The sequence below is a fragment of the Microcaecilia unicolor genome, chromosome 11 (assembly GCF_901765095.1).
Source record: "Microcaecilia unicolor chromosome 11, aMicUni1.1, whole genome shotgun sequence".
Classification (NCBI taxonomy): Eukaryota; Metazoa; Chordata; class Amphibia; order Gymnophiona; family Siphonopidae; genus Microcaecilia; species Microcaecilia unicolor.
The window spans coordinates 200,808,973-200,834,326 of record NC_044041.1 but is presented as its reverse complement, the minus strand read 5'-3'; the positions used below and the strand labels follow the sequence as shown (position 1 = coordinate 200,834,326).

At 44.8% G+C, this 25,354-nt stretch overlaps 1 protein-coding gene across 1 annotated transcript in view; it reads right to left on the bottom strand.

Moving 5' to 3' along the window:
• Positions 1-25,354, bottom strand: part of GRIK3 (glutamate ionotropic receptor kainate type subunit 3) — a 292,810-nt gene that overhangs the window by 3,601 nt on the left and 263,855 nt on the right. The window contains exons 12-13 of the mRNA XM_030220007.1: positions 21,933-22,051; positions 12,502-12,719 (exon numbers count right to left, since the gene is read on the bottom strand). Of these exons, the coding sequence (XP_030075867.1) occupies positions 12,502-12,719; positions 21,933-22,051 (337 nt within the window). The remainder of the gene's footprint in view (positions 1-12,501; positions 12,720-21,932; positions 22,052-25,354) is intronic.

Below are 25,354 nucleotides of genomic sequence, written 5' to 3'. Positions count from 1 at the left end.
TCCACCCCCTGCTCCCTACGGATTGGCCGGGTGTCCTGGCTCTCTTCTTTAGCTACCTATGGGGCTCTCCCTTGCTCCCTCTCTGCTTTGTCTATTGGAGGTTCTCCTGGTATCCCTCAACCAATGGCAACTCGTCCTCTCAGCTGTTTCATGTTATGGACTGATTCCAGCACTATTTCTGGGGAAGCTTTCTCTGCCTCTGGGCTTCGGCTTCTACTCCGGTAGGTGATTGTTTGTGCTGCATTTATTTTCTGTCTCTTGCCTATTTGTTGCTGATCCTGCGTGTTCCCCGATTACTTTCTGCCTGCCGCCTGACTCTGACTACTGCTTGAACCCAGTTACTCTCTGCCTGACTCTGGATTATTCTCTGTCTGCTGCCCGCGGCCACCTCTGACCCCTGCCTGCATCCAGAAGTCGGCCGCCCGCACCTGGGGGCTCAACCCTCAGGGAACGGCAGTCACCACAGGTGAAACCTCGGGGTTGCTTGGCTGCCCAGCAGAGCGCAGGTGCGAGCCTTCGTCTCTGTGCTCCGCCCGGCACAAGGACTCACGAACGCGACACCTTGCCATCTGAGCACCACTAAGTAAGTTTGGTTCCAGTCTTACCATACAGGATAAATACAAAGGAGTCCTGTATGGAAGAGCTAGCGGTGATTAGATGGCTACACCAGCATTTAAGAAGCAAAGCCAGTCCTTGGCAGACTTCTACGTTCTGTGCCCCAATTGTGGCTGGAGAGATTTGGATGGGCTGGAGTGGGTTTCGATGACAACTTCAGTATCTGTAGAAAAAGGCCAGTGCCGGGCAAACTTCTATGGTTTGTGCCCTGAAAATGGCAAAGACAAATCAAGATCAAGTAGTATCACATCATACCTTGTTGGGCAGACTGGATGGAGTGAACAGGTCTTTATCTGCCATCATCTACTATGTTACTGTGGTCAGTGTGCACTCACTCTTATCGGAAGAATGTGCACTATTGTGACACTGGAAAGAAAACTCAAATTTTTCCTGTCATTTTGGGCGTAGCCACGGGTGGGCCTGGACGGGCCCAGGCCCAGCCACTTTTGCTCCAGGCCCACCCAGCCTCTTCTGCAACTTCCTGCATCCCACCTTTGTGGAAAACAGGAAGTTGCAGAGTAGGCAGGACGTGCCTGAGAAGAGGCTCTGACGACGCGCGCTGGCAGAAGGCTGGCTATGGGAATCGCCGTTGTTGGAGGGAGAACAGCGCTTCAGGTCAGTAAAAATGACCAGAACTGACCACATGCAGGGGGCTGTCATGGGGGGGGGGGGGGGAGCGGATGGAGAGAAAATGCGAGGCCTGTGCCCACCCAGTCCACATCCAGGCCCATCTAAAAATTAAACTCTGGCTACGCTACTGATGTAAAGTGAAGACACATCCTTAGTTGCAGGTCGAAATGCTGGGTCTTCAATAGAGAAAGTTCTTTCCTCTGGGTCAATAATGGAATACTAACCCCCCTACCCCCACCCCTGGACTGTCGAACCTCAGAAATATTATCCGAGCTGGCTTATATGGTAAATGCGGTACAGGCACTGAATATCTAGAACATTGGCGACTGCCGAAGGTTATCTGGCTCCAGTTGATAGTTGATAGTTTGCTGGGCAGACTTATACGGTCTGTGCCAGAGCCGGTGGTTGGGAAGCGGGGCTAGTGCTGGGCAGACTTACACAGTCTGTGCCCTGAAGAGCACAGGTACAAATCAAAGTAGGGTATACACAAAAGTAGCACACATGAGTTGTCTTGTTGGGCAGACTGGATGGATCGTGCAGGTCTTTTTCTGCCGTCATCTACTATGTTACTATGTTATTCAGATTTATCACCTGCTTTATCTGTCTTTAGGAAGAGATTTACTCAAGGAAATGAACAGCGGGTCTAGTTTGATGTAAAAGTCTTTCACTGCATTAACAGGCATGACAAATGTCAGCGTAAAACACAGTTAAAACTTGGAGGTAAGCAACTTAAATCCTAGTAATGGCAATAATATAACATAGTATCAGCACTAATATGAGATGTATCATAGAACAGCCAAGTAGAACGTTCGCGTAACAGAAATCTGCTACATTGTCTACGTAATGCGACTGAAACATTGTAAGATCTATCTGAATAATGAAAATCTTTACATGAAGACAGAATCCCATCCTTTCAATATGTAAGTAACCAGAGTGCTCGAAAGGTTGCACAGATACCTTTCCACTTTATTTCCATGATTAGCTGGATGCATGAAGTATCCATGACTTTGCCTCGGGCAGACCCATCTGCTCTCTTCCAGACTTCTGCATTTTACATCATTAATGCAAGAGTCTTCTGTGAGAGTCTGGTACTTGTAGGAGAAAATACATTTCTCCTGTTTTGAGTTGTGGGAGGTATTTTGTGCAGTATCCGAGTCCTGGATAGGAAGGGTCATAGGGGACAACGCTACAGAATCTATTCCTGACAGGGAAAATAAAAAGCCGCTTGCTTAAAAAATAAACTTCCCATGAATTTAAAGCTTGATAGGTGATTGCACTATAAATTTAAGAAAATGTATTGTAGACATGTATTTATTAACATACATTTGGTTCATCAGCATTAATAATTTTAGTGCAAGCAAAATCATCTTAATGCATATTAACCTATAAATTTAACACAAGTTCATTTGGTTACTGCACATTAAAATGTTCCAGTGCATGTTTTTATAATGTTTATTAAACTAAATAAACCTAAAATAAATAAATAATTATTTTCAATGCACATCCCTAAAATATCATCATAGAACCAACAGGAGATCAGTAAGATGATTAATTCATGGGGACATAATATCACAGGTTTGCATGTAATACGTGGCCAGAACATGTCACCTTGGATGCTACTGTGTTAGTACAGAAACACAGTAGATAAGGGCTACAAGGACCTGTAAGAAGCCTTTGTAAATAAATCTCTCGCTCGCGAGAGGATTGTGAAAAATTACAGAAGGACCTTACGAGACTGGGAGACTGGGCGGCTAAATAGCAGAGGACGTTCAATGTGAACAAGTGCAAGGTGATGCATGTGGGAAAAAAGAACCCGAATTATAGCTACATCATGCAAGGTTCCACATTAGGAGTTACAGACCAAGAAAGGGATCTGGGTGTCGTCATTGATAATACACTGAAACCTTCTGCTCAGTGTGCTGCTGTGGCCAGGAAAGCGAATAGAATGTTGGGTATTATTAGGAAAGGTATAGAAAAGAGGTGTGAGAATATTATAATGCCGTTATATCGCTCCATGGTATGTGTATAAAGTTAGGTTAGCGTATTCAGCAATCTCTGAATATCCACAAATACCTTATCTGTATATCTTCATGCAGGTCACTGGATGCTGAATATTTTTATTGCTAATGGAGGTCTAGAATTGGGAAATGATTTACTTTGTTTCTGGTTCCCTGGGTTGGAGGTGAAGGGTTGGGTTCACAACCATCGTTGTAACTATTCAGACCCAGATGCACAAAGGTCCCTGTAAAGAATTGCTCTGTATTTCTACCTCGGTAAAATTTACCAATTTGGAAATACAGAGGGATTCCCAAAGTGAATCATAAGCAAATGAGCTGCTCGCAAAAGCAGCAAGCAGCTGAATGGAAGGGAAGCCAGTTGGTCAACTGAGCATGCGCAGAACAGTCAATCGTTAAGTGCGGCTGCTCTGCACATGCTCCGAGCAGCGTTTGTATACGGCTTTCATACATTCCTGCTCTCTGTATCCATCTCCTGAATTGACATCACATACTTCCGGGTTCGTCACAAGCAGAAGTGACCAACTACACGAAGTTTCTCGGGTTCAGAATGTTGGAGGTGCATTCTATTAAATAGGATTGGTCAGTTCCTTGAAGCACAGCCAGAGCTCAGTGTCCTGCAAAGTAATGCTCAGACACCAGAGAGAGGGGGGGGGGGGGGCGTGACACCAGAGAGAGGGAGGGAGGGGGGGCCTGACACCAGAGAGTGGGAGGGAGGGAGGGGGGCCTGACACCAGAGAGGGGGGAGGTATCTCTGTCACACACACACACTCTCTCTCTCACACAGTCAATGTCTTTCTCTCTCTCACTCTCACACACTGTCTCTCACACACTCTATGTCTCACTCTGTATCACATTCACTCTCTATGTGTCACACAGTCACTCACACACTCTCTTGGCCTCATACACTCAGTCTCACAGAGAGTCTGTGTCTCACACACACCCACTCTCTCTTGCACACACTGTATCTGTGTGAAACTCACACTCTTTCTCTCACGCTGTGTCTCACATATGCACTTGCACACACTCTCATTCTCATACACACTCTCTCTCACAGACACATACTCGTACATTCACACTCTCTCTCACACACACAGTCACTCTCACATACTCTCTCTCAAACATACACACTCCGAGGAAAGCCTTGCTAGCGCCCGTTTCATTTGTGTCAGAAACGGGCCTTTTTTTACTAGTCCTGAATAAGTGCAATCAACGATGGCTTGGAAGTGAATATTCAAAAGGCAGAGTATCATATCTCCCCTCTAAGAGCTCACACTGAACTAAATCTCCAACCGTCCGTGGCAGGAAACGGTTCAGCTGTCATTTGGAGAATTCCTGCAGCTGAAGCCTACGGCCTGCCATGATCAAAATGACATTCAGTGTCCCTGATCGACAGCGCAACAGATGTATTGATGTGGGCAGACTGCCCGGCAACGCAGCACTGGAATGATGTTCCTTACAAAAAAAAAAAAAGTCAGTCAGCCCCAATGTGAACCTGTCAGGCCTAACAGCAGCTGTGAAATGAAATCTTATCTTACCTCACTATCTATCTTTATAGTGCGGCCAGTGGGTGAGAAGATTGAGAGGCTCTTCCTTCCAAAATGTGATCCTTCCTATTCTTGCTGGAGCCCTTGCTATAACCATACCCAGTGTTCATCCTGTATCTATACCCTTCTGGAACTCTGGAACTCTTTGCCGGAGGATGTGGTAACAGCGGTTACTGTATCTGGGTTTAAACAAAAAGGTTTGGACAAATTCCTGGGGGAAAACATTGAGGCAGACATGGGAAGCAACTGCTTGCCCTGGGATTTGTACCATGGAATGTTGCTGCTCTTTAGGGTTCCAGAATCTTGCTACTCTTTGATTCTTCATGGAATCTTGCTATTCGTAATGATTCCGGAATCTTGCTACTCTTTGGGGTTCTGGAATGTTGCCACGATTTGGGTTTCTTCCAGGTGACCTGGCTTGGCCACTGTTTGGAAAACAGGATACTGGGCAAGATGGACCACTGGTCTGACCCAGTATGACTACTCTTAGGTTCTTCTGAAACAACATCCACAAGGCCAATAATAATTTAGACTTACAGAGCATTCCACATTTTTACCGTCATAATCTGCTGTGCACTTAACAAACGGGCTGCAAGTGAAGGTTCAAGAAAGCTTTCAGAAGGCAAAATGGACCAGGATCAAATATTATTTCTCCATTACAGAACAGCTGCCTAAAAACTGTACCAGTAAATAATATCAAGACAGTCTTCTGACCAGACAAACCAGGTTCCCGACTTGGACAGGTGGATAACTGGGCAGGTAACAAAGTGAATGAAGTAACACAGTAGATGACGGCAGATAAAGAACTGTACAGTCCATCCAGCCTACCCAACAAGAGAAACTTGTAGCATAAGGTATGATGTGATACTACATATATATAGTTAATTTTGATCTGTCCTTGCCAATTTCAGGGCACAGACCGCATAGAAGTCTGCCCGACACTAGCCTCATTCTCCAACTATTGAAGCTGTCACTGAAGCCCCACTCCAGCCCATCCAAACCTTTCCAGCCATGATTGGGGCACAGGCTGTAGAAGTCTGACTGGCACTTACATAAGTACATAAGTATTGCCATACTGGGAAAGACCAAAGGTCCATCGAGCCCAGCATCCTGTTTCCAACAGTGGCCAATCCAGATCACAAATACCTGGCAAGATCCCAAAAAAGTACAAAACATTTTATACTGCTTACCCCAGAAATAGTGGATTTTTCCCCAAGTCCATTTAATAACGGTCTATGGACTTTTCCTTTAGGAAGCCGTCCAAACCTTTTTTAAACTCCGCTAAGCTAACTGCCTTTACCACATTCTCTGGCAACAAATTCCAGAGTTGAGTGAAGAAATTACACGTTGAGTGAAGAAACATTTTCTCCAATTCCTTTTAACTTTACTACATTGCAGCTTCATCGCATGCCCCCTAGTCCTAGTATTTTTTGAGATGCGGTAGCCATGATCAGGGCACAGACCGTAGAAGTCTGCCCAGGACTGGCTTTGTTTTCCAAATTACTGGTGTTGCCATCTCATCACTGCTAAGCTTGTTTGGTTCCATGCCTTATATACAGGATTCCTTTGTGTTTATCCGTTCTCATTTCCACCACCTCCTGCAGGAGGGCACTCCAAGGATCTACCAGCCCCCTCAGTGAAAAAGTACTTCCTGATGTTATTCCCGAGTCGGCCGCCCTTCAACCTCAATTCATGCCCTGTAGTTCTGCCACCTTCCGTCCTCTGGAAAGGGTTTGTTTGTATATGAATACCTTTTAAATATCTGAATGTCTGTATCATATTATCCCGTCTCTCCTTCCCTCCAGGACATACATCTTTGGGTCATCAAGTCTCTCCTCATACATCTTGTGATGCAAACCCCATATCATTTTTATCGCTTGTCTCTGAACCGCTTCAAGTCTTTTTATGTCCTTAGCAAGATGCAGCCTCCAAAGCTGAACACAATACTCCGAGCGGGGCCTGGCGTCCTTCTGGCCGTGGCCACCTCCTTGTCGCATTGCTTCATCGCCAGGCTGTACGCCGGTTAAAAAGAAGCTGCAAATGAGTTAATTTCCATACAGATTTCCTTCTTGTATTTTTCAAGTGAAGTTCATTTTTCAAAGCCTTGTTCCCAACTTTCTAATTAATCGTATCTTCTATGAAAAGCAAACATATAAAGCTTGTTGCCTTGTCAATGAATGCACATTTCCCCTAGTCTTTTGTACAACTTATTTAATTTACAGAAGCAAAGGAATGAAGTTTGGCTTTTCTCAGCTTGGGAGTTTAATTAAATAGCTTGCCATCACATCTAGCTTTGTAAGGCTAAAGCAATTCACATGCATAATTCAGCGTGTTAAAATATGGGGAACAGAAGCCAATAAAGCAAGTGAGCAGGTCTGGTTTGTGTGTTTTTTATCTTGAACATTTGTCTGCTTTTTTATTCCTTTGGCACTTGTCATGGGAAATGCCTTGTGTCAGATTTGAAATATTAATACAGGGGAAGGAATCAAAAAAAAAATAGGAATGTTCTGTCATTTCAAACGAGATAACATTTCCTATGTCATTTTGCACTGTTGAAAAACAAAACTGACACATGTGGAGGAGCAGAATTGTGCTTTGCTTTTCGTTTTAGCCTGCCCTATTTGTGTACAGCCTAGATCAAAACATTTTAGCGCACTGTTTGCAAATGAAACACACTCAAATATTTTAAATCTGAATTAAACAAACAAAAAGAATAAATACAATAAAAGATTGACGCACAGACTTCTAATGAAAAATTGTGAGGGCAGACAAAAGTATTCATTTTGATGGGCTGCAGAGCTTCCATATCGGTCTGGGGAAAAAGTGTTTTCCAAGTAGTGAGAGCTGTGAACATTAAAAAGCAGTTCTAGAACTGAACATGTCCAATTTGCATGTAAGTGCACAGAAAAGTGTCACCTAAGTGCACTATTTTATTAGGGCACAATCATAGGCGGTCGGTGGCCCAACTGTTTGGGGAGGCTAAAGGGGGCGGGGTTAGGGGGTGGGGCTTAAATCCATAATTGTCTGATAACACGCAGAAAAAATAAATAAATAAAAATAAAAGTCACAATTAATACCTTTTATTAAATTTAGATATTAGTTATGTATCATATGTCAAAGAATAAAGTGGTTGCTCAAACCATATACTAACCACAATCGCTCAACTGCAAAACACTATGCACAACTTTGTCCAAAAACACACTCAGAACCTTACTGTACCATAAATATTACACTGGGCAGAACCTAATACACCAATATACCACCCAAACAGACCATATCACAGACAGTCAACAATATGAAACAAAGGATCATATCATCACAATTCTCATGTAGAGCCACAAAACACCCTAATTCATGTTTAATGTGGGATAAAATGCCATAAATAAGTAAATAAATATAAACTTTTAATGTTGAGCACCTGATTCTCAAAGTGGACATATTCCAAACACTATAATGAAAATAAAATGATCTTTTCTACCTTTGTTGTTTCGTGACTTTTTCTGATCATGCTGGCCCAGTATCCGTTCTGCTGCTATCTGTCCTCAGTGCAGGTCAGGAAGTCATCCTCGTTAAATATCTCCCTGGCAACCCAGGACACCTCCAGCCAACCCCCCCTGCTTTCCCAGCAGTAAGGTAAACAAACCATAAACCAATTTCTACAACTGCTAGAGGGCTTTCACTGCAGCTCCTGCTGTGAGGATGGAGGTAAATCAACAATTTAATCCCCTCAGAGCAGCTGGACTCCACAGTTGATCCATTCTGCTGCAGCAGGGGGGAGGCTTAGCCTCTCCAAGCCTCTTATACCGGGGCGCGTATGGGCACAATTAAGTCCTGTCGCATGTAACTGCAAGGGGACACAAACCGTGAAGGTGATGCAATAAAGTGATGATGCTGTATGTGGTCTAGAAGGTTTATTGAACGACAATAATGACTCTATGGTCAACACAACAACTCAACATGGCCGTGTTTCGGCCCATCGGCCTGCCTCAGGAGTCTTCCTGTGTTGTATAGATGAGTAGATGGATGTCGCTTGCCGTGTATGTTTCAAGCTAAATCACTATGGAGATGCTTCAGCAACTGGTTCTGAATTCGAATAGTTGTGTTGACCGTAGAGTTGTTATTGTTGTTCAATAAACCTTCTAGACCATATACAGCATCATCGCTTTATTGAGTCACCTTTGCTGTTTCCTTTGTGGTATTTTCTTGGCAAGGGTTCTTGTTCTTCTGTACCCTTGTTGACTGCAAGGGGGCATACACACAGGCGGAGCATGGGCACAGCTGATACTTACAAACTCATAAGTACATAAGTACATAAGTAATGCCACACTGGGAAAAGACCAAGGGTCCATCGAGCCCAGCATCCTGTCCACGACAGCAGCCAATCCAGGCCAAGGGCACCTGGCAAGCTTCCCAAACGTACAAACATTCTATACATGTTATTCTTGGAATTGTGGATTTTTCCCAAGTCTATTTAGTAGTGGTTTATGGACTTGTCCTTTAGGAACTGTCTAACCCCTTTTTAAACTCTGTCAAGCTAACCGCCTTCACCACGTTCTCCGGCAACGAATTTCAGAGTTTAATTATGCGTTGGGTGAAGAAAAGATTTCTCCGTTTTGTTTTAAATTTACTACACTGAAGTTTCATCGCATGCCCCCTAGTCCTAGTATTTTTGGAAAGCGTGAACAGACGCTTCACATCCACCTGTTCCACTCCACTCATTATTTTATATACCTCTATCATGTCTCCCCTCAGCCGTCTCTTCTCCAAGCTGAAAAGCCTTAGCCTCCTCAGTCTTTCTTCATAGGGAAGTCGTCCCATCCCCGCTATCATTTTAGTCGCCCTTCGCAGCTTACCGAATACTTTGCATGCCTCACATAGCTGTGCCCGTTTACACCTGTCATTGACCTTGCGTACATGGGAGTCAGAGGCGTAGAGTAGGTGGGGTGCCAGGGGAGTGACCACTCCCTCAAATGGACTTCAGACAGCACCGGTGCCTATCTTTCAGGTGGTTCATGACACCTGCGCAGTGCACGCCCATGCCTCTCTCCTCCCTTGCGTCACAACCTTTCTGATGGGAATGCATACATTAGGTACACCAGGATGGCTTTATGCTAATATTCTATACAGAATCCAGGTGCCCAGAAGTCATTATAGAATTAGCACTGTCCACACAACACTGGAGAGCCGAGGCAGCCTTACTGTCTTCAAGTTATGTCTTTACAGTGCATTTTCATGCATAACGAAGAGTTTTGCATGCAGAAATGGGTATTTTGAAAACTACCCACATGCATACTTGGAAGGTGTGTGTGTGTGGAAAGGAGGGCATGCTGGGGAAGGAACTTATGAATTTTGAAAAGTATCCATGTAAGCTTTCCTGGAAAAAGCGGGGGCAGATCTGGGCAGGTATTTTTCCTTTTGAAGATTGATGTAAAATCTATGGGTAAAGAGCACCTGAAGATTTCACATATACACATCTTGAAAGCTGCCTTCTTAACGAAGGGGAAACATTTTCATTCAAAACTGTCAAGTGACCTTAAATTTTTGGCCTCTTTGAGTCATCTGCATACTCTGAAGTTAAGATTCATTTATAAATGTTTCATGCAAAATTTCTTCAAAGTCTACACCTTGGCCAGTTTGGGGGAAAAAAAGCAAATTTGCTCAAATTGAAGAGCAGCAGCTTAAGAAATTACAAGAAAAATATTAAAGCCACTCTGTGAAAAAGAAAAGAAAAGGCAGGAAGTTCAACTGCTGTAAAATAATCCAATCCATTGTTCAGAAATCTCATCAAATAGTTCAACTTAGTTTCAAAAATGATTGCGAGCTGAAAGAGACCTCAGACACTGAAGCAATAATTTTGAGGAGTGCATTAATTGACTTTGGGGTTCTCTTACTCAGTGAGGTTCCTAGGGGCGCTGACACCTGGGGCGGATCGCCAATGCGCCCCGCCCCCGGGTGCAGCACCCCCCCCGGAACAGCGTGACCCACCCGGCGAAAAAAAACCCCGGGTGCAGCGCGACCCCCGGCGAAAGAACTTCCCCGGGTGCACGCCGCTGGGGGGGGGGGGGAGGGTGCCGCGCACCTGTCGGCTCTTCGTTTCCATGCTCCCTCTGCCCCGGAACAGGAAGTAACCTGTTCCGGGGTAGAGGGAGCATTAAAACGAAGAGCCGACAGGCGCATGGCACCCCCCCAGAGGTGTGCACCCGGGGCGGACCGCCCCCACCGCCCCCCCCTTGGTATGCCACTGCTCTTACTAAAGCTCAGTGTATGTTAACATAAGCATGTGCTAATTCCCAATTGGCTCATAGGTATAAATTGGATGCGCAGTATTTAGTGCATGCCAATCTATTAGCACACGCTAAACTTTAGTAAAAGGACCCTTTTTTTTAACATATGCATTTCACTATTCCTCTTCGAGAAAAGTTGCACTGGCTCCCAATCAAAGAACGGATCGCCTTCAAAATCTGCACCTTAGTCCACAAAATCATATACAGCATAGTCCCAGGATACATCACAGACCTTATAGATCTGCCAAAAAGAAACGAAGTCAAATCATCAAGATGCTACCTAAACCTACACTACCCAAATTGCAAAGGACTGAAATACAAAACAACTTACGCATCCGGCTTCTCCTACTTAAGCGCAAAACTATGGAATGTCCTTCCAAAAGCTGTGAAAACAATCCACGACCACCTGAACTTCAGGAAATCACTAAAAACCAACCTCTTCAAAACGGCCTACCCCAACGACCCCACGTAAACCTCTTCACCCAGCAACACAGCAAGACTACATCCGTACTGGACAACACGCAATCTTCATCCCTTGCGACCCTCCACTTATAACTCATATGATCACTAGACAACCTTGTATCTGTTGTCAACCGACTGGGCAAACACCTTGATGGTACTATGTAAACCACACTGAGCCTGCAAATAGGTGGGAAAATGTGGGGTACAAATGCAATCAATCAATCAAACAAACAATCAATCAATCAATCAATAAATGAATGAATGAATGTATGTTTTGCTCATATGCCTGAAGACAAAAAGAAGAGTGAATGAAGTGCCTAAATCAATTGGGCTTTTATGATTTTCTTGTACTGAATGGTAATTATTACATAAGAACAGCCATACTGGGTCAGAGTAATGCCCAATCTCTTGTTTCCAACAGTGGCCAATCCAGGTTTGCCTGCCTCGAGTCCTGTGTGTGGAATGGCAAGCATTTCCAAAAAAAGGCTACCCTGGAGGATCTGGATGTCAGCTTTCTACCTAAAAGCCTGCATTTGGCTTCCAGAACCTCCCTCCCACATTTTCCTATGTCATTGGTACCCACATGTACCAAGACAGCTGGTTCTTCTCAGCACTATCTAAAACCCTACCTAGGTGATTCACGAGATTCACCACCTTTGCACCACACAGACAAGTGACCAGATGCTCCTCAAGTCACCAGCCACGCAACTATCTACATGCCGAACGATTGAATCACCAACTACAACAGCTGTCTTAACCCTTTCATCCCGGGCAGAAGTTCCTGGAGACACATCCTTCACAGGAGAGGTTATTGCATCCCCGGTGAGTAGGTCCTGGCTACAGGATTACGTCCTACTTCACCAGGGTCAGTCTAGTCGGCGCAATTTGCTTTCCCTTGCATTGCCAAAGGTCCAACGTGTAAAATGTCAAAACTCAAGCAGCTCTCACCTTGAAGAAGGTCATAGTGGCTCCATTTAATATAGTTCCATATTCTGTTTTTGTTTGCTTGGCGAGGTCGTCTGCTGAATCGATTGGAGATTCCATTCTCTCCACTGTTAGGAAGGCAGCGAGGTTGGCAGTGTATGAAGAAATAATGATAAGTGTGAAAAACCACCAGATTCCACCAATAATCCTGGTAGACAGGGCTTTGGGCATCAGTTCAGATCCTACAGGGGAAAAAAAAATGAGAAATGGCAATGAACAATGGTTTCTGTAGAATGGCAGTTTGACATGTACATGCTGCTTTTTGCACGTGACCATACTCGTAAAACAATGCTTCCTAAGCCATTACCCTCTACAACCCCGGGGTATGCGATTGCTCACTTAGACCTGGACAGACTGATGCAGTGTGTGATTCTGTAAGTCCGATGAAGGTCACAGGAAGGCAGAGTAGTTGCAGATTTGAATGTTCATGCTAGCCATTCTTTTAACCAGCATTCTCTCTAAAGCGGGCGGGAATCCTCCGCCTGCATTCTTATCATCATAGGTGGAGCTGCATTCTCACGGTTTCAATGGAGCAGCAGAGACAGGTTTTGTGGGACTCCTAAAGGTCCTTCCTGAGCCACCCCTGGTAATAAAAGCACAGGTGGTCCACACCGGCACATCTTAGATGGAAGACTGTACCTGACTGATCAGTAGAGCACGCCCAATCTCTTAGTACTACTACTACTACTACAAATCATTTCTATAGCGCTACCAGTCGTACGCAGCGCTTCACAATTGAACATGAAGAAAAGACAGTCCCTGCTCAAAAGAGCTTACAATCTAAATCAGGACAGACAGACAGGACCAATAAGGGACAAGGGTAGGACAGACAGATAGGACACATAGGAATGATTCTAAATGGAATGTTGCTACTATTGGAGATTCTGTTGCTACTATTAGAGATTCTACATGGAATGTTAATGTTGCTATTCCGCTAGCAGCATTCCATGTAGAAGCCTGCCCTTGCAGATCAGCAACGCGGCCGCGCAGGTTTCTGTTTCTGTGAGTCTGACGTCCTCACAGAAACAGAAGCCTACACGGCCGCGTTGCTGATCTGCAAGAGCAGGCTTCTACTACTACTATAAACCATTTCTATAGCGCTACCAGTCGTACGCAGCGCTTCACAATTGAACATGAAGAAAAGACAGTCCCTGCTCAAAAGAGCTTACAATCTAAATCAGGACAGACAGAGAGGACAAATAAGGGATAAGGGTAGGACAGACAGATAGGACACGTAGGGAAAAGGGACTACTGAAGAGAGGAAGACAAGATAAAGGTTACGAGCAGGTGACAAGTTAGGAATTAAAAGCAGCATCAAACAGGTCGGCCTTTAGCCCAGATTTGAAGGCGGCCAGGGTGAGAAGATTAGAAGGTATCTGATAATTCAATATGACCCTGGTATCTTGCTAGAGGGAAGCTTTGGAAGGAGGGCTCTGGTATTGATAAGGCATTGGGGATCCTGTTATTGTGTTCACGTTTTCTGAGTACAGATGGCTGACATAACATTTGTAAGTTTAAATGTTAAGAGGTCAAGTAGTCTTAATATTCCTATGAAATGACAACTGATGTATAGAGAGTTGCTCCGCTTGCAGGCATATATTGCCTTAGCTCAGGAAACGCATTTAAAGCCAGCACACAAGTCACTCTGTAAGCATAACAAATATCCCTATCAATATTTTGCTTCCAACAAAGATGGTGTTAAAACTAGAGGGGTTCTTATTGCCCTTAACGGGTCACGGTCTTGGGAGGTGGATAAAGTCATTAGAGATAAGGAGGGCCGATTTTTGTTGTTAATTATCTCTTTAGGTACCCAAAAATATACTTTATTGAATGTGTATGGGCCTAATGCCAACCATAGAGATTTTTTTTCATCAGCTAGATCAAATATTATTAAAATATAAGGTGGGCCACTTACTAATTGGGGGAAACTTTAATTTGACTCTTAACCCCCACTTAGATAATTCCACCACAAAGGTACCCATAGACCCTTTTAAAACTACTATTAATCAATTCAAACATGCGTGGGATAAACATAAAGGAATCCTGCTCAGAAGGAATGGATCCTAAGGAGCTTAGACGAGATTGGGTGGCAAAGCCGGTGGCGGGAGACGGAGATGGTGCTGGGCAGACTTATACGGTCTGTGCCAGAGCCGATGGTGGGAGGCGGGACTGGTGGTTTGGAGGCGGGGATAGTGCTGGGCAGACTTATACGGTCTGTGGCAGAACCGGTGGTGGGAGGCGGGGCTGGTGGTTGGGAGGCGGGGATAGTGCTGGGCAGACTTATACAGTCTGTGCCAGAGCCGGTGGTGGGAGGCGGGGCTGGTGGTTGGGAGGCGGGGATAGTGCTGGGCAGACTTATACAGTCTGTGCCCGGAAAAGGACAGGTACAAATCAAGGTAAGGTATACACAAAAAGTAGCACATGTGAGTTTATCTTGTTGGGCAGACTGGATGGACCGCGCAGGTCTTTTTCTGCCGTCATCTACTATGTTACTAGACATACGCAGCGCTGTACACATTATATGCAGGTACTTTTCCTGCCCCTAGAGGGCTCACAATCTAAGCGCCCCTTTTAAAAAAGCACGCTAATGTCGCCCATATATTCCTATGGGCGTCTCTAATGTTTAGCGGATGCTAATCACATTAGCACACCTTAGGGTTTTTTTTTTTTGTACCTGGGGCAATGAAGGGTTAAGTGACTGGCCCAAGGTCACAAGGAGCTGCAGTGGGCATTGAACCCAGATTGCCGGGATCAAAGCCCACTGCGCTAACCATGAGGCTACTCCTCTGAGCATCTTAGTTTCCATTTATGTTTCATCAGTATTTATCTGCCCAGCCGCCACCAAATTCCTCTAAGGTTAACATCATTACCAGAGGCAGACATTATAAATTGGTCAGAGACCAGGACTGTTAATAATTTACAGAAACATTTTAATGTTTCAGAAAATTTAATTAGCTGTAAGTTTAGCTGTCTGGTATTATTTCAACTTTGAGGGAAACACATTATTTTAAAATCTTAAACATATGGCCCAGTTCAGACTAGCAATTAAAGAATATAACACACCAGTTCACTTTGATCTGTGCAAGAGAAACAGTGCAGGTTATTAAGATACACTGAATTGTTGTCAGTCATCACATCTGAATTGAAATTTCATTCTCATGCATCCTGAGCCCCTGGGGATTTTGCTCTTTAGGACTCCAAACACACATTGAATGACAGTATCCCCAGAGCACCTTATCTTTCCAGTAATTGCTTCTGGGATTCTGTCTATTACTTTTGAAAAGTGCTAAGTTCCAGGGCCAGTGCTTTCATAGAAAGTGATCTTTGGATGGTGCATTTTCAGCCACTTACAGAAGTATTTTATAAGGAAAACTAGGCACCTGCTGTACTTTATCAAAAAATAGGCATGTTTTTGACACCTGGAGGCATATTTTCAAAGCACTTAGACTTACAACGTTCCATAGGTTACTATCCTGCTTATTTTCGAAGGAGAAGGGCACCCATCTTCCAACACAAATTGGGAGATGGGCTTCCTTCTCCTAAGCCCGCCCAAATCGGCATAATCGAAAGGCGATTTTGGGCGTCCTCAACTGCTTTCCGTCGCAGGGATGACCAAAGTTCAATGGGCCATGGTGGCAATGTACCGAAGGCGGGACGGGGGGGATTAAGAGATGGGCGTCCTTGGCCGATAATGGAAAAAAGAAGGACATCCCTGATGAACAATTGGCCGACTTTACTTGGTCCATTCGTTTTTACGACCAAGCATCAAAAAGGTGCCCGAACTGACCAGATGACCACCGGAGGGAATCGGGGATCACCTCCCCCGACTCCCCCAGTGGTCACTAACCCCCTTCCCACCCTCAAAAAAAACAACTTTAAAAACTTTTTTTGCCAGCCTCAAATGCCATACTCAGGTGCATCGCCAGCAGTATACAGGTACCTGGAGCAGTTGTAGTGGGTGCAGTGTACTTCATGTATGCGGACCCAGGCCCACCCCCCCTACCTGTTACACTTGTGGTGGTAAATGTGAGCCCTCCAAAACCCACCACAAACCCACTGTACCCACATCTAGATGCACCCCTTCATCCCTAAGGGCTATGGTAGTGGTGTACAGTTGTGGGGAGTGGATTTTGGGGGGGGAGGGGTTGGGGGGCTCAGCACACAAGGTGAGTTATGCACCTGGGAGCAATTTTTGAAGTCCACTGCAGTGCCCCCTAGGGTGCCTGGTTGGGGTCCTGGCATGTGAGGGGGACCAGTACACTAGAATGCTGGCTCCTTCCACAACCAAATGGCTTGTATTTGGTTGTTTTTCAGATAGCCGTCCTCGGTTTCCATTATCAGCGAAAACCGAGGTCGGCCATCTCAACATTTAGGTCGACCTAAATGTTGAGATTTGGGCATCCCTGACCGTATTATCGAAACGAAAGATGGATGCCCATCTTGTTTCGATAATACGGGATGCCCCGCCCCTTTGCCGGGACATCCTTAGAGATGGGCGCCCAGTTCGATTATGCCCCTCTATGTACCTTTGTAAGTCTAAGTGCTTTGAAAATGAGCCCCCTGGTTATAAAATTCCCACCATGTATATGAATTACACATGTACATGCCAACCGGTAAAAAGCAATTATAAATTATAACTCAAAACGGATAAGAAATCCATTTAATTTACTACATGAATTTTCAGTGGCGGCCCTGCTATGAAAAATTGACTAGAGAGATAGACACAGATGACTCTTATTTTAGAACAGTGATGTCCAAATTATGGCTCAGAACTCCAAATGGGGGTCTCATCCTCAACTGACGGGGTCCCAGAAACAGGGCTGTTCTTTCTCCCTCCGGTTGTCCTCTGTGACTGATGCCTAGTAGTGGTTCTGTGAGCCAGCGACATTTACAGACCTTGCCTCCCCTTCCTGTTAGACTGGAAACCCCTTCCTCTGAGCAATAACTTATAACAGCGGTCCCTGAGCTGAGGACCCTTCCTCTTCATAACTGGCATTAAGGGTATTGGGTCATTTATCTATTGAAACGAGGAGCAACACATCCTTATATCATCTAAAATACTGTAACACAGATAGGAGAGGGAACATCTTCAACCAACTCTCAAAGCCCCAAATCCTGAAATATTAAAAAGTTGCTCTCATAAGAGCAATATGGTTATGCTCATAAAGGCAGTACAAGCAATGCCATTTCTCCTAAATGCTTTTCCTCAGTTGTAATTAAAAAAACAACTTATTTAAGCTTCCGGTTGTTTAATAATTCAGAATTTCTAGCTCTGTGGAGATGGTTCTAAGTTTTTTCTTTCCTACCGGGATCGTTCATCTGATATGTTGTGTATATTCACATCAGGCATGTACAGTATTTCAGTGGTCAGTACCAGGGGCTTAGCCAGACTTCGGCGGGAGAGGGGTCCAGAGCCCGAGGTGAGGGGGCACATTTTAGCCCCCCCCTTACCACCACCGACCCCCACTGCCGCCGCCACCAACAACTTTGACCCCTCCCTGTCGACGACCCTCTCGACCCCCCCTTCCACCGCCAACCCTCCCCCGCTGTCGCCTATCTTTGCTGGCAGGGGACCCCAACCCCTGCCAGCTGAGGTCCTCTTCTTCCGGCGCAAGGCTTCGAACTGTTTCTGTGAGTCTGACGTTCTGCACATTGTACGTGCAGGACGTCAGACTCACAGAAACAGAACGAAGCTTTGCGCTGGAAGAAGAGGACCTCGGCTGATGGGGGTTGGGGTCCCCCGCCAGCAAAGGTAGCGGACGGCGGCAGGTGGGGGTTGGTGGCGGGAGGGGGGTCGAGAGGGTCATTGGCAGGGAGGTCCAGGGCTAAATCCACATAGCTACACCACTGGTCAGTACAATATGAATTGGCAATGATACAGCATACTTTCTAGAACGTTCTCTTGGGTCAAGGCTGTGCTAGGCGATAGCTGCATATCGTTAGTGAGATAAGCACCAATGTGCCCTAGGAAGCTATGTCCTAAAATACAGCACAGGCACTGGCAGTAATTCTAAGTCTGGCATGCGCCAAATCCCATAGTAGAAAATATTTTTCTATTTTCTACCACGGGGGGTGTTCCTGACAGTAATCGGCAGCATGGCCATGTTGGCACATACCTGCATGGTTACCGCGCGGGTAGTGCATGAGCCCTTACTGCTAAGTCAACGGCTGGTGGTAAGGGCACAGGCCGTAAGTAGGCGCTCACTAGTTTTAATTTTTGCATACGCCCACTTTCTGGACCAATAAAAATGGCCTTTTCCCCCAGACGCTTTAAAAAGTGGCTCAGCGCTTGTCCAAATGACGTGCCCACACTACCGCAGGCCACTTTTTACCATGGCTTTGTAAAAGGCCTCGTCAGTGTCAGATACAAGGTTGGAATTCCTGGGTAAACATTACGTTTGCCTGGAGAGGTGAGAGATTTATTCCAGGTTGAAGACTTTGGCAATGTCACCAAAATTACAGAAGAAACTCTCTTTGGTTTGGGGTTAATCTAATTCACTGATGTGGTGAATTCTATCTACATTGCCATGCGTCAATGTGTACAGATAAGGCACTCCATGGCAGTGGGTGGGGGTGGGGGGAAGGAGAGGGGATGAATAATAATAATAATGATTAACCAGGTTTTATATACCATCATGCGGAGGAGTAGCCTAGTGGTTAGTGCAGTGGACTTTGATCCTGGGGAACTGTATAGGGCAATCAAGCCATTGTGACATCACTGATGAGGTTGGCTCTTATTGGTGGAATGAGTGGAGGAGTAGCCTAGTGGTTAGTGCAGTGGACTTTGATCCTGGGGAACTGAGTTTGATTCCCACTGCAGCTCCTTCTGACTCTGGGCAAGTCACTTAACCCTCCATTGCCCCTGGTACAAAATAAGTACCTGAATATATGTAAACCGCTTTGAATGTAGTTGCAAAAACCTCAGAAAGGCGGTATATCAAGTCCCATTTCCCTTTCCCCTTCCCTTTCTGTGTGTAAATCGAAGCGTATTCTATAACAATGTGTGTAACTTAATTAGCTAACCAGTGCTGTTAATTGGATAAGGCTAATTGGATAAACAGCATTAATTAGCGTTAAGATTTACATGCATAACTCACTAAGCTTATTCTGTAACATGGTCATGTAAATTCTAAGTTGCGTTGTTGAAAAGGGGGTGTGGCCATGGGCAGGGCGCGGTCATTTCTAAAATCTATGCGTGTTGCTATAGAATTACACCCGCTCTGCGTCTATTTTAGTCATCAGGATTTATGGCAAATAAAACATGGCATAAATAGCTGTGACTAAATTTGGTTGCGTGGAGAGGTGTTCGGCATAATTCCATATACCGCACAGAAATTTAAGCCTATTCTATAAAATTTAGGCGTACTATAGTCAATACACCTAGGTGTATTTTTTTTCCCACGTGAAATTTTCAGGCACCATTTATAGAAGCTAGCCAATGGATCCTCAGAAGCTTAACCGAGATTGGGTGGCAGAGCCTGTGGTGGGAGGCGGGGCTGATGGTTGGGAGGCGGGGCTAGTGCTGGGCAAGACTTCTACAGTCTGTGCCCTGAAAATGGCAGATACAAATCAAGGTAAGGTAGACACAAAAAGTAGCACATACGAGTTTATCTTGTTGGGCAGACTGGATGGACCGTGCAGGTCTTTTTCTGCAGTCATCTATTATGTTATGTTATGTATGTTATGTTATTATAGCTAATGAAAGAGTTTACTGCACAATGCAAATGCATCATAATCTAAGATAGATTGTTATTGTATTTTTTTTCTTTCCAGAAACTAATTTTAGATTATGGCACCCTGCTTTCTAATAAGATTAGCTCCTCAAAGCCTCACCCAGTCCTGCTTTCCATTGCTATTTCCTGTTTCCACCAGTAGGACAATTTTGGACGATAAAATTCCACATGATTCTAATTTTTTGTTGTTGTTGTTGTTACATTTGTACCCCACGCTTTCCCACTCATGGCAGGCTCAATGCGGCTTACATGGGGCAATGGAGGGTTAAGTGACTTGCCCAGAGTCACAAGGAGCTGCCTGTGCCTGAAGTGGGAATCAAACTCAGTTCCCCAGGACCAAAGTCCACCACCCTAACCACTAGGCCACTCCTCCACTGTTGCTACTATTTGAGATTCTACATGGAATGTTGCTATTCCACTAGCAACATTCCATGTAGAAGTCGGCCCTTGCAGATCACCAATGTGGCCGCGCAGGCTTCTAAATGGAATGTTGCTAGTGGAATAGCAACATTCCATGTAGAATCTCCAATAGTATCAATAGGGGCAATGGAGGGTTAAGTGACTTGCCCAGAGTCACAAGGAGCTGCCTGTGCCTGAAGTGGGAATTGAACTCAGTTCCTCAGGACCAAAGTCCACCACCCTAACCACTAGGCCACTCCTCCACTCCATTATTTATTTATATTTATTTATTACATTTGTACCCCGCTCTTTCCCGCTCAACGCAGGCTCAATGCGGCGTACACAGTAGCAAGAGAATACAATCTGTAGTATCAGAATCAACAAAGGAGGTATGTGATAGGACAAATGAGCAAGGACTAAATGGGATAAAAGAGGTATGAGAGAAAGGATAGGGATAGGTAAGAAGGTGGAGCGATAAAGGAGAAGTCAATGATATCATGCTCTCACTCGGTTTTGACAATGATGATACTGTTGCATTGTGATTGTTTACAATAAAAAGATAACTTTGGGTACAGTATATCGGGTCAAACAGACCCAGCTGCATTTAGATATTGCACTTAAAATAACGAGAATTTTGTATTCGATAGGAAAACTTTGTAGAAATACTCGTTTCCTACATTGTATCTCCCTCCTTACAGTATATTCCATTTACAAGAAAACCTTTTTCAGTGTCCTGAGTTTTGTTTTCAGAACACTGCAATTACAGTGCAGAAAAGCCTTTTTTGTCAGGTCTAAGGGATGCGCCTGTAACAGCTGTCAATTGCTCTTGATGGTGCACTTATAACCCCCTTCTGCTATACAAGATGCACAGCATCCTACAACCCAGCCAACAAACAGTAGCCTTGCAGATGAAATAATGCTTCACAGCACTGGCGGATACCCTGAGCCGTTAACTGGCACAGTAGAGAGCTTTCAAAACACCTGCATCATAAGAAAATAAAAGTTCCTTTGTGTTGACAAGCACTTCTGTAATCGTTTTGAGACAAAAACTCCAATTTCAAGATCCAATGCACCCTCTTGACAGCAGTCAACGGCAGAGTTGCCCTCTCTGGTGCTCCACTGCCATGTGACAGCAACATTTTCTTCCTGTAATATTTGCTTCTCTGACAAGTGAGGTAACGCTTTATCTTGTTTCTGTCAAATGCAAACAAAGCTTTCGTTGGAAAGAGAGAGAGAGAGAGAGAGAGAGAAAGATGAAGGTACCTTGTTGCATGAGTGCTCCCACCGCAAACCAGAAGCTGTTCAAGAGGGTGAAGCTGTTTTCCACAATGTCGGATCCTGGGTTGCACGGGTGGGCATCGTACCACTCGTAAGGACTGAACCTGGTGTTGAAAACAAAACAAAAATGTAAAAGCAGCCCGGGATGGCATGGGATTAATTCTTTCATGTCTGATCTTTGCTCGATAAGCGTGCCTAAACTTCCTAGGCACCTCCGAAAACTCAGCAGGATAAATCAGATCCATACAGATAGAACAAGATAGAATTAGCCATTGACCGACACTACTGGTTGAAAGCAAGAGGGTTCAAGAGCTATCATCCACAGTGACCTGCTGTGTGCACCACATGTGCAAGTCCATGTGGAAAACATATTCCTACATGTAATACAGAGCCAACGTTCAACATTGTGAATCATCCTGGCTTTTCTTTCTTGCTTTTTCTAGCTCCTCACTTCATGGCCCCTCATCGTTTTAATGGTCATTCATGGTTTTAGCCAACAGTCACTCATCTGCCTCATCACCTCTCACAATCCCTAAGGTTTCAATCTGGGCTCTCAGTCCCTATTTGCCTTCTTGGCCAAGGATGACTAGAAGTTAGTGGTCTCCCTCACCAGGAAGGTCTTTAAAGACCACCAGTAGCGGTGGGGTTTTTAAAATAAGAATAAAACTTGTATGCTCAACTATCTATTGACTAGACGAGTAGGTTTTTAAAACATTACACCTTTGTTATAACAATCAATAAAACTTAAATTTAAAAAAAAAAAACAAAAAAACAAAAAACATTACCGATGAAACAGAACAAGAAGTATTATAAGGTTTTCCAGAGGAAGGCAATGATAATAAATTGCGTTTGCTCAGACCCTTCAGCCCAATGAGATCCCAAAGCTACCTTGGAAACGTTCAAGCAGACACCATTGGGATAGAAAGTCTGGCTAGTACGGTCTGTTGTTGGGCCTACAGTCTCAGTTTCTAATCTTCATTTTGTGATTTGTTCAACCACTGGGCACAAAGAAAGAACGAGGCTGGTTATAAGCGGGTAAAAAGCATGCACAATCTTTCCTAGTTGTGGGCTTCCACTGTGAAAATTACTCCAGAAAAAACAAGGTGCCTTAATATAATATTTATGCCTGTTCATTGGGACATTGCAACATAACAAAACCGAAGAACGTAGTGGACATAGCTCAACTCTTCCGCTGTACGATTCCCTAACGTGGCTGTGCCACATGAACTCTATCCTACCACAACATCACTTTGTATTTGTTCACACCGGAGCCTGCAAATGTCTCTCCGACACTATGTAAGCCACATTGAGCCTGCAAATAGGTGGGAAAATGTGGGATACAAATGTAACAAATAAATAAATAAAATACTAAAGGCCCTGTTACTAAAGCTTAGCACGAAATGCTAAGAAGCCCGTAGGTATAAAATGAGCTTCTTAGCATTTAGCGAGTGCTAATTCCGTTAGCAAAGACTAAGCTTTAGTAAAAGGGTTCCTCATTTTCTAGATGAAATTACATGCAGATTCTGCAATTTTCAAAGCATTTGTGTAAATGCAAACTCAAACCCCAACTCCACTTCAGGAATGTATCTGCTTGGTCTGGGTAAACTTACACGTAGAGGACAAAATTTTATATATGGCAACTAAAAAAATCGGCACTATACAATGGTCGGACTACAAAGGGCCTGCACCAGCTCCAGTTGATTCAGAATGCAGCAGTAGCAGCAAGACTCATAGAAGGTTGCAAGCGACGTGACCACCTCACACCATTTTTGCAAAAACTTCACTGGCTACCAGTACAATACAGGGCTAAATTTAAAACACTGTTTGTTCTTCAAGGCCCTTAAAGGAAATGGCCCAGAGTACTTGAAGACTAGGATGACCCTCTACATACCTCCAAGGACACTAAGGTCCTCCCAAGGGGTATCCATAACCACACCCTCTTCAAAAGAGATTAGTGATACCCACAAGCGTGTTTTTTCTGGAGTAGCCCCCACACTCTGGAATGCACTCCCCGAAAGGCTCCACTTAACCCAAGACTGCCTCTACTTCAGGAAGCAGGTGAAAGCTTGGCCTTTAATGGAAGACGTAACTAACTTGTTAGTCTCACAATTACACAAGGAATGGCACGGGCTGCACATACTGCAGCAGGACATGTTTATCCACTCCTACCGTAGCTGAGATAATATTAAGCATCTCTCTGACCTCATGTGCAACTTTCTTCAAATCAGTCACCTTACTTTCTAACTCTTCCAACTTTCTTACCCATCTGTATGTTACAACTTTGCCTTACCCTTCACTATCAGTTATAATGTTCTAGTACATATTGTGTTGTCATTGTAAATAGTATACCATGCTATACTTTGCATTGTTAGTTGAATATTTTTACTGCTGTAACTGCCTATTGCTCATGTTTGATCTATTCTTACTGTACACCGCCGTGAGTGAATTCCTTCAAAAAGGCGGTAAATAAAGCCAAATGAATAAATAAATAAATAATAAAAAAATCAGTGCCAACTTAGCATATTCTATAATCGGCACCTAGATTTAGGCGCTGATTATAGAATATACTTAGTTGAGTTGGGGGGGGGGGGGGGAGACATGTGCACTTCATATGAATACTTCTACCAGTGTCAAACTCCTCTGTAGAATCTCGAATATTGATATCAACAATTGACTGCAGATAATCCAACTTTTTAAGTTGAAAGACCAAAATTCCAAATCCAGAATCGGAATTAAGGTTAGGAGGAAAAGGTCTCAAAATGCCCAGGCCAGGGGCGTAGCCAGACCTTGCCGGGAGAGGGGCCAGAGCCCGAGGTGGGGGGGGCACTGTTTAGCCACCCCCCCCAGCCGCCACATTGGACCCCTCCTGCTGACGACCCACTTGAACCCCCCTCCCGCCACCAACCCTCCCTCGCCGTTGCTGCTAGCCCCACTGTTGCATCAGATACCTTATTTGCTGGCGGGGGTCCCCGAACCCCCGCCAGCCGAAGAAAGTCTTCTTCAGTGCTGGAGTAGCGCCTTCGTTCAACGAAGTTCCTGGTGTGATCAACTGTTTCTGACGCCTTACATCCTGCACCGTGCATGTAGCCCCGTGCAGGACATAAGGTGTCAGAAACAGTTGATCACACCAGGAACTTTGTTGAACGAAGGCGCTATTCTGGTGCTGAAGAAGACTCTCTTCGGCTGGCGGGGTTTGGGGACCCCCGCCAGCAAACAAGGTATGTGATGCGGCGGCAGGCGGCGATGGCGGGGGAGGGTTGGTGGCGGGAGGGGGGGTTCAAGGGGATCGTCGGCAGGGGGCCAGGGCCAAATCTATGGGGGCCCAGGCCCCACATTGCTACGACACTGGCCCAGGCACCAGCACAGGCACACTCTAGGCAGTTCATATGAATAGACAACCAGGACAG